This window comes from Canis lupus, chromosome 7 (genome assembly GCF_048164855.1).
Source record: "Canis lupus baileyi chromosome 7, mCanLup2.hap1, whole genome shotgun sequence".
Taxonomy (NCBI): domain Eukaryota; kingdom Metazoa; phylum Chordata; class Mammalia; order Carnivora; family Canidae; genus Canis; species Canis lupus.
In genome coordinates, this window is record NC_132844.1 from 70,187,002 (window position 1) to 70,203,149 (window position 16,148).

The 16,148-nt window shown below is 42.2% G+C and overlaps 1 protein-coding gene across 17 annotated transcripts in view; it reads left to right on the plus strand.

Moving 5' to 3' along the window:
* The window catches only part of LOC140637243 (HLA class II histocompatibility antigen, DO beta chain-like), a 40,578-nt gene extending 25,594 nt beyond the window's left edge, over positions 1 to 14,984 (plus strand). For 4 of the 17 annotated variants that reach the window (XM_072833531.1, XM_072833530.1, XM_072833533.1 and 1 more), the window contains exons 12-14: positions 8,265 to 8,356; positions 11,991 to 12,181; positions 12,750 to 13,087. In XM_072833531.1, coding sequence (XP_072689632.1) covers positions 8,265 to 8,356; positions 11,991 to 12,181; positions 12,750 to 12,994 — 528 coding nt within the window. In that variant the 3' untranslated portion in view covers positions 12,995 to 13,087. The other 13 variants (XM_072833543.1, XM_072833542.1, XM_072833535.1 and 10 more) reach the window with 13 other exon arrangements.
* The last annotated feature ends 1,164 nt before the right edge of the window (positions 14,985 to 16,148 follow it).

The window sequence follows — 16,148 nt, forward strand, 5'->3', positions numbered from 1 at the left end:
GGATCTCTCTATTTCCTGGATCTGAATGCCTGTTTCCCTTCTCAGATTAGGAAAATTTTCAGCTAGGATTTGTTCAAATACATATTCTGGCCCTCTGTTGCTTTCGGCACCCTCGGGAACCCCAATTACACGTAGGTTTTTCTTCCTCAGGCTGTCGTTTATTTCCCTTAATCTGTCTTCATCGTCTTTTAATTGTCTGTCTCTTTTTTCCTCAGTTTCCTTCTTTGCCATCAACTTGTCTTCTATGTCACTCACTTGTTCTTCCACCTCGTTAACCCTCGTTGTTAGGACTTCTAGTTTGGATTGCATCTCATTCAATTGATTTTTAATTTCTGCCTGATTGGATCTAAATTCTGCAGTCATGAAGTCTCTTGAGTCCTTTATGCTTTTTTCTAGAGCCACCAGTAGCTGTATAATAGTGCTTCTGAATTGGCTTTCTGACATTGAATTGTAATCCAGATTTTGAAACTCTTTGGGAGAGAGGACTGTTTCTGATTCTTTCTTTTGAGGTGAGGTTTTCCTTCTAGTCATTTTGCTCAGTGCAGAGTGGCCAAAAACAAGTTGTATTGGGAAAAGGAGAAAAAGAGAGAGAGAAGGAAAGAAAAGAGAAAAAGAAAAAAGAAAAAAGGAAGAAAAAAAGGAAAAGAGAGAAGAAAAAGAGAAAGAAAAAGAAAGAAAGGAAAAAAATGGTGGGGGAAGCAATCAGAAATCAAAAAGAAAAAAAAAAAAACACACGGGGGAGTATCTTCTGATTCTGTGTACTTTAAGTCCCTTGACTTCCCCTGGAACTTGTCCGTCTAGCTGGTCTTCTGGGGGAGGGGCCTATTGTGCTGATTTTCAGGTGTTAGCACTTGGGGGAGCTGCTCTGCCCCCTGTCTCGTGCAGGGCTCAGTGGGGTTTGTTTACCCTGTGAGGCCCCAGGAAGAACAACCCCAGTGGCGGCGCCCAGTTCTGGAGCCCTGGATTCAGCTCCCCCAGTAACTCAGGAGCTCTCCGTCTGCAGGGCCTGGAGGCTCCGGGGCGGGGCCGCTGATCTGCTCAGCTCGGGGCAGGAGCGTCCTCGCTGTCCTGGGCCCTCCCGGCCTCTGCCTGTCCCGGGGGAGGCCGGATCCTGGGCTGTGTCCTGGCGTCCTGTGCTCCGGGGCCAGCGCTGTTGGATTCGCGCTCCCGCCCCGCAGCCCCCTCCGCGGAGCCGCCCCCGAGGCCCCCGAGCTGCTCCCGCCGCGCAGCCCCCTCCGCGGAGCCGCCCCCAAGCCCCCCGAGCTGCTCCCGCCCTGCAGCCCCCTCCGCGGAGCCGCCCCCGAGCCCCCCGAGCTGCTCCCGCCCCGCAGCCCCCTCCGCGGAGCCGCCCCCGAGCCCCCCCCCCCCCCCCCGAGCTGACCCGGGTCCCGCAGTGCGCGCTGCAGCCCTTAGGGAGCTCGGCGCACTCTCCCGGGCGCAGGTGTCTGTTAGTGTCCCCGGGAGCCCGAGGGCATCCTCGCCCTCCTGGGTCCTGCTCCACCTCCCCGTGGGCCCCTTTCCGCCCGGGAAGGTCGGTGCAGCTCCTGCTCCTCCGGGACGGGGCTCTCCTGTCCTGGGGACACTCGCCCCGGCCTCAGCCCGGCTCCTCACGGGGCCCCTCCCTCTTGGAGGCCTTTTGTTCCTTTATTTCTTTTTCCCCGTCTTCCTACCTTGATAGAAGCGCGAACTCTTCTCACTGTAGCATTCCAGCTGGTCTCTCTTTAAATCTCAGGCTGAATTTTTAGATTTTCAGGATGATTTGAAGGTTTTCTAGGTAATTTGGTGGGGACGGGTGACTTGGGGACCCTCCTCTTCCTCCATCGTGCCCCTCCTACAGCTCATAATATGTTCTTAAAATTGTTTGTATTTCTTTGGTGTTGGTCGCAATCTCTCCTCTTTCATTCATGGTTTTAATTTAGGTCCTTCCTCTTTTCTTTGTAATAAGTCTGGCTAGGGATTTATTGATTTTATTAATTCTTTCCAAGAACCAGCTTCTAGTTTCGTTGATCTGTATTACTGTTCTTCTTGTTTCTACTTCATTGATTTCCACTCTAATTTTTATTATTTCTCTTCTGCTGGGTTTAAGTTTTATTTGCTGTTCCCTCTCCAGCTCCTTTAGATTAAATGTATGGTTAGCTTGAGTATTTGAGATTTTTCTAATTTTTGAGAAAGGCTTGTATTGCAATATACTTTCCTCTTAGGACTGCCTTTGCTGTATCTCAAGGCTTTGAACAGTTGTGATTTCATTTTCATCCATTTCCATTAATTTTTAAGACTCTTCTTTAATTTCCTGGTTGACCCATTCATTCTTTAGTAGAATGCTCTTACACACTCTGGAAGAATGTGTATATATATATATATATATAATTATATATAGAATATATATATTCTATATATAGAATATAGAAGAATGTGTATATATATAATATATATACATATATTAAATATATGTGTGTGTATATATATATTTATTCATAGACACACACACACACACACACACACACACACACAGAGGCAGAGACACAGGCAGAGGGAGAAGCAGGCTCCATGCAGGGAGCCCGACGTGGGACTCGATCCCGGGTCTCCAGGATCACGCCCTAGGCTGCAAGTGGCACTAAACCACTGCGCCACCGGGGCTGCCCAAAAATGTGTATTCTTTTACTGTAGGATAAAATACGTGAAGTCTGTCTGGTCTAGTGTGTCATTCAAAGTCCTTGTTTCCTGGTTGATTTTTTGCTTAGATGATCTGTCCAGTGCAGTGAACGGGGTGTTAAAGTCCTCTAATATTATTGTATTATTATCAATATATCAATAAAAATTTTTTAAGATGGTTATATTTTTTTAAAAAAATATTTTATTTATTTATTCATGAGAGAGAGAGGCAGACACAGGCAGAGGGAGAAGCAAGCTCCATGCAAGGAGCCTTCACTATCTCTGTGAAGGGTTATTATTATGATTCTCTCTCTATTCTTCCCTTTTTTCTCTTTCTCTCTACCCACCTCGCCATCACCATGCACTGACACAGACATTCACAGGGCTTAGAAAACTGACTCATGGGGTGCCTGGGTGGCTCAGTTGGCTAGGTGTCTGCCTTTGGCTCTGGCCATGGTCCTGGGGTCCTGGCATAGAGCCCTGTGTTGGGCTCCCTGCTTAGCGGAGGTCTGCTTCTCCCTCTGCTTCTCCCTTTGCTTGTACTCTCTCTTTCTCTCAAATAAATAAATAAATATCTTCTAAAAAAACCTGACTCACAATGTATGATCAATAAATATTAGCTATTATGATCATGATGTAGTTAAGTCAGATTTTAGAGTTTATGAGCCTTAGACACGTTCACACCAGAAGTAGAAAAGAACAACCTTCCTAACTTTTTGGTTCAGCATTCACATCCTCCAGTGTCCCCTCAGCATCTCTTGCCATCTATCAACTCTTTCTCTTCCTCTAAATCCACAGACAAGCACACCTTTTATTCTGTGTTTTCTAGGCCTCACTCTTTCTTCTCTCCTCAAGATCTCTCTCTCATCCTTGAGAGAAAGGGCTGAAGACCAACTACAGTATTGCCTGCAGATAAGATAATAAGCTCATCGTTGAATCTCAATAAGCATGCAGAATGAAGCAAAACAAGTACAGAAAAAAAACAACAACAACCATATACTTAATAATGCCTTATAGAAAATACAAACTAACCCAATGTAAAGGAAAGAAAATTAATGATTGCCTGGAAGGCTGGAGAAGGCAGAGATTATATGAGCACAAAGTAAATGTGGGTGACAGATAAATTGATTTTCACAATGTAGTTTCATGACTTTATACATGTAAAAACTTATCAAATTGTTAACATTAGATAAGTGCACTTTGTTGCATGTCAATTACACAAATTATACCTTAAAAGAGCTTTCAAAAGTATTCCAAAATACAAGCCCAGGTGTCCCTCTTTCAAAAGCTTAGAAAATTAGGTTGGCAACCCTATATGGACACTACTGTCTCTTTTCTCATGCCCTGGGAGAAGCATTCTTGCCTCAGTGGCAGCATGCCGTCTCATGCCTTTGCTGCTTCTGATAATCTCCATGTCAGAGTCTCATTCACTTAGCTTCAAGTAAGATATTTTTCTCCACTTCCAGATGAGATAAAATAACATGGGAAAGACTAAGGCCGGTGTGAGTAAGAAGAAGAGAGGAAGTTAAAGCTCTGTGGCTTGAGCTTCCTCTGATTGTCACCTTTTCAATCAGCTCTATATGTGCCCTCACAAATGGGAGCAACACAACCATTCACCTCTAGAAGATGTACCCACAGTCATGGGTCCTATACTCTGTGGACAGAGTCTCCCAGTTTTGCCTGTGCTCAGGCCTCTAACTCATGAATATTCAAGTATACCTGAGGGATGTGGAGGGGCAGGTCAACAATCTTATTCTCGTCCTATATTAGTTAGGATAAGTTAGGCCAAGCTGTGGTAACAGCCCTTAGAGCCTTAAACAAGCAAAACTTCTTTCTCATTCATATAACATCTATTGTGGGTTTGGGTGATTCTCTAGGGCTTCTCCTCTTTATGATAACTCTGCTAATTAGCTCATTGCTTTTATATTCTGATTCTACTATTTCAATACAAGGTTGTTTTGGTTGACTTGGCAAGGGAAAAAGAGAAAAGTCATGCAAGGGTAGCTAAAATCTTTGTCTAAGAACCTTTTTATTCACTAACTATTGTCTAGAACTAGTCACATAGTTCTGGGAAACTAGGAAATACAATTTTCCATGTGCCCAGGAAGTAGAAGATATTGGTGAACACTAGTGATGTCTTCCACACCTCCTCATCTTTTTCCAGGAGAAGGAATTATTATTTTGATTGGTCAGATTCCAGGACAGGGCATATTTACTCAAAGTGCAAGGGCCACAGTACTTAAATGTATGTAGTTACATTTCACTTTTTTTCTGAATCCTATTTTTGCCATCTTGAACAGAGCTCCTTTGTGACCCAAACTATTACTCTTATGTTGGGGAGTTCTTAGTCCTTCAGGATTTATAGCTGGCTAGTGGTACAAGTGGGATTTAAGAGGGAACATGAGAACTTACTTGGGCCTCATGCTTCAGAGAAGTTTACCATAAAACCTTCTATTGGGGTATTAGAGAGTTGACCAATTAACAATAGAGTCAGTCTTTAATTTACAAGTTGGTATTACTACTTATGGGTAGAGATTTCCTGAGGGCATCCAAGCATATTTGGCAAAGCATAACTCAAGTATTCCTGGGTGTTCTGGTCAACTACCATCATAATCCTACCTTACATACCCATCAAAGCATGTGTGTTCTCTTAAGGAAATGAAAAAAAAAACCCCATATATTTTCCCATTTAAAAAAATATTTTATTTATTTATTCATGAGAGACACAGAGAGAGAGAGAGAGAGAGAGAGAGAGAGAGTGACAGAAAGAGACAGAGGCAGAGACATAGGCAGAGGGAGAAGCAGGCTCCATGCAGGAAGCCTGATGTGGGACTTGATCTATCCCCGGACTCCAGGATCACAGCCTGAGCTGAAGGCAGGCACTCAACTGCTGAGCCCCCCAGGCATCCCTATCTTTTCCTATTCAATGAAGTAGTATGCATGTATTTACTTATTGCAGACAATTAGGAATTTGAAAGAATCCAGATAAACTTTTTGTTTCACTGTTTATCTGCTTTCTATTTGTCCACATGTACTGGGTATTCCAAATTCTAAAAATCTCTGCTTGTTATGTCACTTGTATCAACTATCAACTTTATCATGAACTCTATATTAAGCTAAAATGTACTCTTTTTATGTACCCAGACATTGCCAAATTCATCTCATTCCTTCTGACATCACAGTGGATTGTTTCCTCGTCACTTTGCTTAGGCTATATATTTCTTGAGAACAAGGAACATGTCTGTGTCATTACTGCATAACCCATAATATTGGTCATAGATGACTGTGTGCTAAATAAATAAAAATGTACTTATAGACTACTTTGGTTAAAAAGATTTTCTTCCAACTCCTTTCTAGCAGAAGGTTTTGCCTTGTCCTAACTGGAGTCCATTGAAGTCATACAACTAGAACTTCCTCACTCCCCTCTTTCTTGCTTCCAATCCCCCTGTCTTCAGTCTAGTTGCTGAACAAGTGCTCCTTTTTATAACCAGGTCTGACAATCTCTTTGGATTCCATTAGGAATTCTGGAGGTAATTTCTCTTTTCTTCTCTTTTTTATCTTCAATTTCTCCCATGTACAGATGCCTTCTACTTGACTGAGAAACTCACTAAGGTCCTTCCTTTTTTTTTTCTTTCTATTTCAAGGTTTTATTTAAATTCTAGTTAGTGGGGTGCCTGAGTGGCTCAGTGGTTGAACATCTGCCTTCGGCTCAGGTCGTGATCCTGGAATACTGTGATCGAGTCCCGCCTCGGGATCCCTACATGGAGCCTGCTTCTCCCTCTGCCTGTGTCTTTGCCTGTCTCTCTGTGTCTCTCATGAATAAATAAATAAATCTTTAAAAAATAATTCTAGCTGGTTAACATATAGTATAATATTGGTTTCAGGAGCAGAATTTAGTGATTAATTACATATACCACTCAGTGCTCATCACAAGTGCCCTCCTTAATACCCATCCCCCATTTCGCTGTTGAGGTTTTTCTTATTTATTTATTTATTTATTTATTTATTTATTTATTTATTTATTTATGATAGTCACACACACAGAGAGAGAGAGGCAGAGACATAGGCAGAGGGAGAAGGAGGCTCCATGCACTGGGAGCCCGACGTGGGATTCGATCCGGGTCTCCAGGACCACGCCCTGGGTCAAAGGCAGGCGCCAAACCGCTGCGCCACCCAGGGATCCCTGTTAAGGTTTTTCTTAAAGGTAACTTTACTTTTGTGTGGCTTTTCATTCAAGGTAAATACCATCTTTTCCCTTGTTTTCACTTTATATTCTTTTTAAAAAAGATTTTATTTATTTATTTAGTCATGAGAGACACACAGAGAGAGGCAGAGACACAGGCAGAAGGAGAAAGAGGAGAAACAGGCTCCTCTAGGGGAACCGGATGTGGGACTGGATCCCAGGACCCCAGGATCACAACCTGAGCCAAGGGCAGATGCTCAACCACTGAGCCACCCAGGTGCTGCTTCACTTCACATTCTTGAAGGGCTGTTTATATCTGCTGCCTTCATTTCAAATACTCAATGTCCTACTGAAGGTTGTTGGTGCTCCACTAATTATAAAACACAATAATGCTTCTTATATTTTATCCTCTTGAACATTTTTTTTTTCCTCTTGAACATTTTTAAAGAGACTTTATTTGGGGTACTTGGATGGCTCAGTACTTGAGCATTTGCCTTTGGCTCAGGTCCTGATCCCGGGGTTCTAGGATGGAGTCCCTCATCAGGCTTCCTTCAGGGAGCCTACTTCTCCCTCTGCCTGTCTCTACCTCTCTCCGTGTCTCTCATGAATAAGTAAATGAACTCTTTTAAAAAATGATTTTATTTATTTACTTGAGAGAGAGAGAGAGAGACTGCACAAGTGAGAGGGGTAGAGGGAGAAAGGGAATCTAAGCAGACTCCATGCTGAGTGAGAAGCCCAACTCAGGGCTCGATCCCAGAACCTTGCGATCATGACCTGAGCCAAAGGCAGATGCTTAACTGACTGAACCACATTGAGTTCAATGTTCTTGAACATTTTTGCAGCATTTTATTCTGTTGAGAATCTTCTCTTTATTTTCTTTTTTGTGGCCCTCTCTTGGTTTATAGGAAATCATACTCTCCAGGTGGTTCTCAATCTCTTCTATATCTTCTCTGATAATCCCTTCATTAAATCCCCTTGAGGCAAATGCTTCAGAATCATGTCTACCTTCTTCTTTATTTGCACACTCTGTTGGCAATGTCAACCATAGAAGAGGCTTGTTGGTTAAAAAATAGAATGCATAGTAAACAATCTACATGGTTCTTCTAGGACCACATACTATGTACACTATTTAAAACATTTTTGTCTCACAGCCCATTTTCCACACACACATTAAACTACCATCAGTAATTCTGCAGGTAAACAATTCTTGAGTGGTATACATGACTTTATGAGAGTAGTCTACCCAGCACCTAATGATGCAAAACTCTTCTATCATGATTGGTTATCAGTGTGAAGAGTTTCCAATCCTGGGGAAGCCAGAAAGGTATTCATACTCTTAATAAATATTTTTGACTGAGTTTTGAGGGGGTAAGCCCCATTTTGAAGAAGTTGATGACTTTACTGTTTAATTTTTTGTTTTTCCTTCCAGAATGGGTTCTGGGTGGGTTCCATGGATGCTGGCTCTGTTAGTGAATGTAACTGGATTGGATTCTTCCATGACTCAAGGCAGAGACTCTCCAGGTAAGAGCAGAGCAATTTTTTCCCAGGTATGTATGCAAGAATTGGCATGGAGGATGGATGCTTTTCCCTGTAGGTCCAGGCTGCAGCCCAGACTGGAACTGGCTTCTGGTTTCAAAGTGTTATTCCTTTTGAAATTCAGATATGCCTTCCCTCTTTACCACACACAATGGACTGCTGGAAAAAGGGAACATCCTGCAGCAGAGCCTCAGCTTCAAGGAGTAGGGTAGCAGGAAGAAGGGAAACATTTTGTCTTGCTTAGGGTCCTTATAATATCAGTGTCAGTCTCAAGAACTGTATAAACTGGGGGCAGTCTGAGAATAGTCATAATTCTTCCAACAGGAGTTGCTCTGATGATTGCAACTCTTTTTATGTCTATCCAACTGAGATACATGTGGACCAAAGAAATTGGATACAAAGATTTATTCTTTTGGCATTTATTAACCCCAGCTTTGAGTAATAAGAGAAGTTCAATGCATTATGCCTTCCTTAGGTTCCTGGATATGTGTATTTATTGCTGTTATTTTTCTAGCCAAGGAGATGGGCTGCACGAATATGAGACAGTATTACACCCTGAAAACATACTTATCAGTAGAAAACAGGATATAATGCATTAAAAACAGAGGCTGTTTGAATGTCAAGGTCTCATTAAACACAAAAGAGGAACAAACCTGGGAGGGCAGGGTGGGTAGGAGACGATGGTTATTCTCCTAGAATAGAAACCTCTCTGAGCTTACAATGTCCGTTAAAGAACAGGTCTTAACACAGACACAGATCTGACACCCAGATAATTTTCTTTTTCTGATTTAAACTGTTAGAAGGAAGAACATTGGAGGTTACAGCTGACTTTAGCTGCTAAGTGCTGATCCAGGAAGGATGCTGTAGTAGTCCTTAACGCTCAGCTCATTAGTTCCTGGAGGAGGCCTCTGAATTTAGAAATGAAAGCAAATTTACAACTTGGGGTCGTTAACGATTATCCTCATACCACTTCTTCAGGGAGATCTTTTCTGACCAACCTACATTATCAACCCATTTGAGTTTCCTTTTAGTATTGTTGTTCTCGAGTGCATACAGAGAATTGCGTCAGTCTTACCCAGTGGGTTCACAGCACTTTGCAATCATTTGTTGGTCCAAGAAAGGACTCTCTCCTCTTTCCTGGTCTGTATTTCCACTCTCTCCTTTCCTTACAATTCCATTCTAATGTGTCTGATGTAACTTTAACTATGAGGCTGGCCTGTAAGGATATTCAGAATTGTTTTTCATGTGTATTTTAAAATTTTAATAAATGTCATTGTACATTGAACCAAATTCTGCTTCTTTTGTCACTTAACACTGCTTTTGAGCTCAGCTTCAGTGTTGTTTGCAAGGGAAAGCAGGTCAGGGAGGGTAAGTGGCTCTGTGTAAAACTGCTAGATATAAAACTAGAACTAAGATCAATGGAAACTTAACCCAGGACCATTTACCAATTTGTCACTTAGAATTTTTCAGATCTTCAAATCTATGACAGATATCATTGTGTCTCTGTCCATTCTGGCTGCTGTAGCAAAATACCACAGACTGGATGGCTTATAAACAACAGAAATTTATCTCTCACAGTTCTGGAGGCTAGGAAGTCCAAGATGAAGGCATCAGCATGGCTGTGTTCTGGTGAAGACTGTCTTCCTGGAGAAGGTGGTACCTTCTTCCTGTGTCCTCATGTGGTAGGAGGGGCTTGGGGTCTCTATGGAGCCTCCTTTATAAGAGCTAACCCCATTCATGAGAGAGGGCTCCAACCCTCTGACCCAAGCACTTCTTAAAAGCACCTCCTGCTGATAATATCACCTTTAGGGGTCAGGATTTCAACACATGAATTTGGGGGGAGGGGCCCAAACACTCAGACTGTGTACTCAGTGAATAAGAATTATACTTTTTCTTACCAACAAGGACAGATTACATAATTTTTGAGTGTTAAATTACATTGAAGAACATAAGCAGAGTAGACACTATGAAGAAATATATAGCTCAAACTAATCCCTATCAACATTAGTAAGGTGCTCCGAAAGTAGAAAATCATAATGGACAATGTAATGGCCATGTTTCATGTAAAAACCCCCAAAGAAGGTTTAAGCTAACCAGGTATTCCCTGTCACCATGTTGTTGTAGCTACTGGAATGGTAGGTATAGTGCCAATGATGCTGATGATAATATTAATCTTTGAGCCATGGGTTAGTATTATTTTACTTCACACCAACAAAACTAATGAAATCATTACCTTAGCCAACAGAGGGGTGAGCTCTTTAAGTAAAAGTGCAAAGGGAAAGGTCCAAAAATAAAGGAATTCTTGGAGAAAACCCATAGTGAGTGAAAAGTAGGATGGGAGTTAATTTCACATCAAATGTATACCTAGTCTGTATTTCTTTTCAACCCCCTCCCCCCATCACTCCTTCACTTCACTCCAGATGGAATGTATAGAATGAACTTGCTAAGGACAAGAGTACCGTTGAATTATTTCATTTTGGGATGGATGGTTCTGACTTGATAACAAAGGGAAGTAAAAACCTTGGGTTTCTGAAAACTTGGCTTGGAGAAACCAGCATAGGGTCAGCAAAACAATGGTCAAGAAATCTTTGTGGAATGAATATTTATGTCTCTTGGAACTCCCTCTTTGGCTTGCCTTTTTTGGGTTACATGTCTTCTGTTTGGCTGGCCTGGTAGGATGGATGTCAGGCTTCTTTCCACAATGGGTGTGCCTTTGCTAAATGGAACTGGAGTGGGGCTCAGGAGAGAAGAGGATACTTTGAACTATTTACTGAGGTCAAAAGGCCTCCTCTCAAATCCATGTGATCTGGCATAATTTACTATGTATGGGTTTCTTAAAGGTGGAGGTTGGTTTATAGTTTTTTTTGCTGTTGTTTTCCAGAAGATTTTGTGATTCAGGCAAAGGCTGACTGTTACTTCATCAATGGAACAGAGAAGGTGCAGTTTGTAGTGAGATTCATTTTTAACCTGGAGGAGTATGCACGTTTTGACAGCCACGTGGGAATGTTTGTGGCATTGACAGAGCTGGGGAAGCCTGATGCTGAGCTCTGGAACAGTCAGCCGGGTATATTGGAGAGGAGTAGAGCTTCTGTGGATTTACTCTGCAGGCATAACTACGAGCTCGGTGCACCCTTCACTGTGGGGAGAAAAGGTGAGGTGGAAGGTGAAGTCTGGTGGGGTTCAGGAATCTCCCACACATGAACCTGATCATGGGCTTTACTTCCTGTGATAGGCAATTTCCAGCTTCAGAATAAATGACTTATGAGCAGGGGATTCTGGGCATATGTTCTGTCCCCAGTTGCGATTCACTCATTATCCTCACAGGTCAGGTCACTTTGGTCTTGGTCCCAGACCCCCAAAGTTCTCAAGAATGTTAAGGACCAGTGGGGTCTCAAATAGAAGGGGTAATTGTGGGAGTATCTGATAAGGCCTAACTCCTCCTTGAGGTCCTGACATACCCAGTTTCTGACTCTTGGGGGCAGACATTTCCTTACCTTTTCCAGTTTCTACTTGGGTGATGTGAGAAGGAGATTAGGGGCAGAGGTAGTCTCTCAAAGAACTCCTGTCCTGGCATGGTGGTTTTCCTTCACAGTGTCTCATTTTTTTTCTCCTTTCCCAGTACAACCAGAGGTGACAGTGTATCCAGAGAGGACCCCATCCATGCAGCACCACAATCTGCTGCTCTGCTCTGTGACAGGTTTCTATCCAGGAGACATCAAGATCAAGTGGTTCCGGAATGGGCAGGAGGAGAGAGTTGGGGTCATGTCCACTGGCCTTATCAGGAATGGAGACTGGACCTTTCAGACAATGGTGATGCTGGAAATGACTCCTGAACTTGGAGATGTCTACACCTGCCTTGTTAATCATCCCAGCTTGCTGAGCCCTGTTTCTGTGGAGTGGAGTGAGAATCAGATTCTTGTACTCTCTGGGTTCGACTCAGAGTGATGATGACTTAGCACAGGGCCTTGTGTGACCTCTGCATTCATCTTGGTCCCAACACTTTTGCTTCTTTCCCCTGATTTGAGGGAGCCATGGAAATTGGGGTCTTTGGGTTAGGGGAGGAGAAGACATGGTGGATAGCTATCCTTGTATCTTCCAAGAAAGAAGGAGATCTAACCACCTCATCACTTATTTCCAGCTGTGAGAAGTAGTATCCTCTAATACTTTGTCTTAGTATGTTAGGGGCCATTCTTGTGGGCTGCAAGATTCAGTAACAGAAACTCCATGGGGGCAAACCTTGGCTTCAAAGAACCATTTCTAAATGTATTTCTTCTCTAGATAGCATTTGATTTTGTGTCCAGTACAGGCTCTGGGATTCCAGGAAGGCACATCAAGTATTGGGAGCTTTTTTACTAATTTTAAGACCTGTTTCCCACAGGAGCTCAGTCCACATATTCTTGGAGAAAGATGCTCAGTGGAATTGCAGCCTTCCTGCTTGGGTTGATCTTCCTTCTGGTGGGGACTGTCATCTGCCTCAGGGCTCAGAAAGGTACCTCAGCCTCTCAGGAGTATCCTGCCCCTTGCCCTGTGGCTTCTCCCACTCCCACTTCCCCTAACTTCAAAGATATGAGACAGGGAAAGCTGATTGTACTTCTCAGGGATCACCAGGATAGTCTTTTCTGAAGCCAGAGATATTTCAGGGGGTCTGCAGAAATGGCATTCTGATATTTCAGGTCATCACCCTCCCTTCAGGATAATCACAACATTTGGTTCTAACAAGGGCATTCTGTTTCTTTCCTCTCATTCTAGGATATGTGGAGACTCAGTTTTCTGGTGATGAGGTAATGTCTTTTTCCTTCTCTTTGGATGGCTGATTGTTCTCCCAGTGCTTTAGCCAGAGGGAGATGTCTTGGGGGTAGGATGTGAGGGTGGCTGTGGCTGGGTGTCACTGGGTGCTGAGTCTCTGGAATGGGAGAGTGCAGGCCCTCCTGAGACTCTGATCACTGTCCCTGCAGATCTCAAGAGCAGTTCCTTCACCATAGCCATGCTAGGTTCCCAACCAAAGCTTCCTGCCCCGGAGCCTGAAGTAGTACTGAGAGGCTTGAGCCCTGGACTACATAAGGGGCACTCATGAGGTCAAGGTTCTGGAGCAGCTTGCACGAGGCCTTGGAGAGTCCTGACCAGATTCTGGAGTTCTGTGTTCTGAGATTATGCTTCTCTCACTCTTCTGTCCTTCTTCCTCTTACTTGTGTCATTAATCTCTGTTTCCAAGGACAGCATGCAGAAATTCACCCCAGAGCTGGCTCCTGAGAGCCCCAAACTGCATAGTTCCTGTGGTCCAACCCTAACCCTGTGAGTTATCTTCACGTCTTCCTCTTTCCACTCTAGAAGACAAATGCTCAGAGGCACTGTTTCCTATTGACTGTTTTTTTTAATGAATTTTTTTATTGTTAATAAAACGGAATTGAAGATAACCACACAAAATGTAGAATTCAATGAATTATTGAAGGGAAAAACCCTGAAATCACCACTCAGATCAAGAAATAGAACTTACCAGCCCTGCAAGAGTCTGCATGTGCCTCAGACCCATCAAACCCCTCACCCTCCTCTCAAAAGCAATCCTATTCTGACTGTCAGACTAACCACTTGTATTTTTTTATTCCCTATTCACTCAGGTATGAATTCATGATAGCATAGCTTAGTTGTCTTTTATGTTTCATACTTTACAGGTTTCTCCTGCATCCCTTTCCGCCTGGGATGATTAATATTTTGAAAAGCCTGGAGCATTTGACCTGCAGAGTTTCCCACAGTCTGGATTTTACCAATTGCACGCACCTGGTGCAGTTTAGCATGTCCTTCCATTCTCTGCAGTTTCTGCAAGTTGGCAACTGGATGCAGAGGCTGGATACAGTTAGATTTAATCTCTTTGGCAAGTCTGCAGGTGGCAGTGTGTTTTTTCATCATGAGGTACACACTGTCCAGTTGTGTCTTTTTTAATGCTACCATCACTGTTAGTGCTCCTTGCCTAGACCCTTTCCTTCACTGGGTCTGCAGAATGAGGATATCCTCATTCTGTCATTCCTTCTTCATTTGTATGCTTTATTGCTTCTGTAAGGAGACACTTCCCTTCATTTACTGGTGGGTTGCCCAGTGATACAGTGGAAAGAAAAGATCAGTGTTTAACTTTTTCCCTTTATTCATTTTCAAGTTAATGAATTTGGTTCCTACTGTTATCCTAAGGCGAGCAGCTAGGTTTTACTTTTTATTTTTATTTTTTGTATCATTATAAATTCAAAGATTTGAATGTATTTGATGGCTTTTAGCTCACGGTAGTTTTTAGCAATGAGTTTAATAGTATCATCTTAGGTGCACGGAAACTTCTTCAAGTGGCTCCCAAGTCCTTTTGACACAAATCTTTGGTAGTTTCTTTGTTTTCTGTTATATGACAAGATGTTCCAGGTTTATTCTGTGTGTTTCCTGCCCAGAACTGCAATCAGCCATTGTTTTAGAAAGCCCTGGCTTATTTTAATAGGAAATGTCACTAAAACCATAAAGACATCACTATATCAAGTCTTTCTGGTGGAAATATAAATGTTTATGTGCAATATTCATATTTATAGAAGTATAAAGTTTATATATGTATAAATAAAAAATCAATCTCTTCTGTATTACATTTGTGTCTCCTTCCTTTCTTCCACATCAACAATTCTGGTTTTCAAAGACACGGGAATACATACAATTAGAATATCCACCCGTACTCATTTGCTTTTACCAAATGAACGCACATGGCAGTCTGAAGATAGTGATACCCATACTGTAACCACCAAAATGATGACTGAAAATAGTTAATATTCCTTTGCTTTGTTCTCCTCATCATTCCCCTTTTTATAGTTGTCCTATATCTAAATTAATGGATCAGATACCATTACAGAGGATACTTGCTCCCTTTTTAGTCTTAGTTCTGTGAGTAATAACGTGTTTAATGCTAACTACTATTCCATTGTGTCAGTGTCTCTCCAGTGCAGTGGTTTTCAAGTTGTGGTCTGTGGACTCCTTGGAGGTCACTGAGACCCTTTTGGGGGATCTGCAAGGTCAAAACTATTTTTGTAATAATAATAAGCTCTTACTTGCCCTTTTCACTGTATTTGTACTGATGATGCAAAATCTACAGTGGGTAAAACTCCTGGTGCTGTAGCACGAATCCAGGCAGTGACACTAAATTCTGCAAGTAGTCATGGTATTCTTGGCTGCCATGTACTTGCAGTGAAAAATCTTCAAGAATGTCAGTTTTACCTAAAGAGAGCTTTGGTGAAGCAATAAAAATCATTAGTTTTACTAAATATTGAATCTCAAGTAGGCATCTTTTTAATACACAGTGTGGCAAAATTAGTATTTCTTCTCCAAAGTGATGGAAACACATTTATATTGTGGAAAATTACTGTGTAATTGCTTGACGTCTAGATAAAACTAGTCACCTCTTCTTTTTCTAATGGACTGCAAGTTTTCAAAGAGTGACTTACAGACACACTGTGGTTATTTAATATTTTTGGTAGACATTTTCTCAAAAATAAGCAAAAGAAGGCGGTCACTTCAAAGAAAATGATATTGACAGTGAAAGTCATATTTTCCAGAGAAAAATTAAAATTTTTGAAAACTTGTGTTTGCCCCAGCTTCCTAATAATAAATATTTTTTTGGATGAGATTGATGGTGATATTACCAAATATGCTTTTTTCATATTTAGTGAACTGTGTCAACGTTTTGGAGATCTGCATAATCCTGTGAACCCCTTTCCAAATGATCAATTCATGATACTGCTAAATTACCAAGCATAAAGGG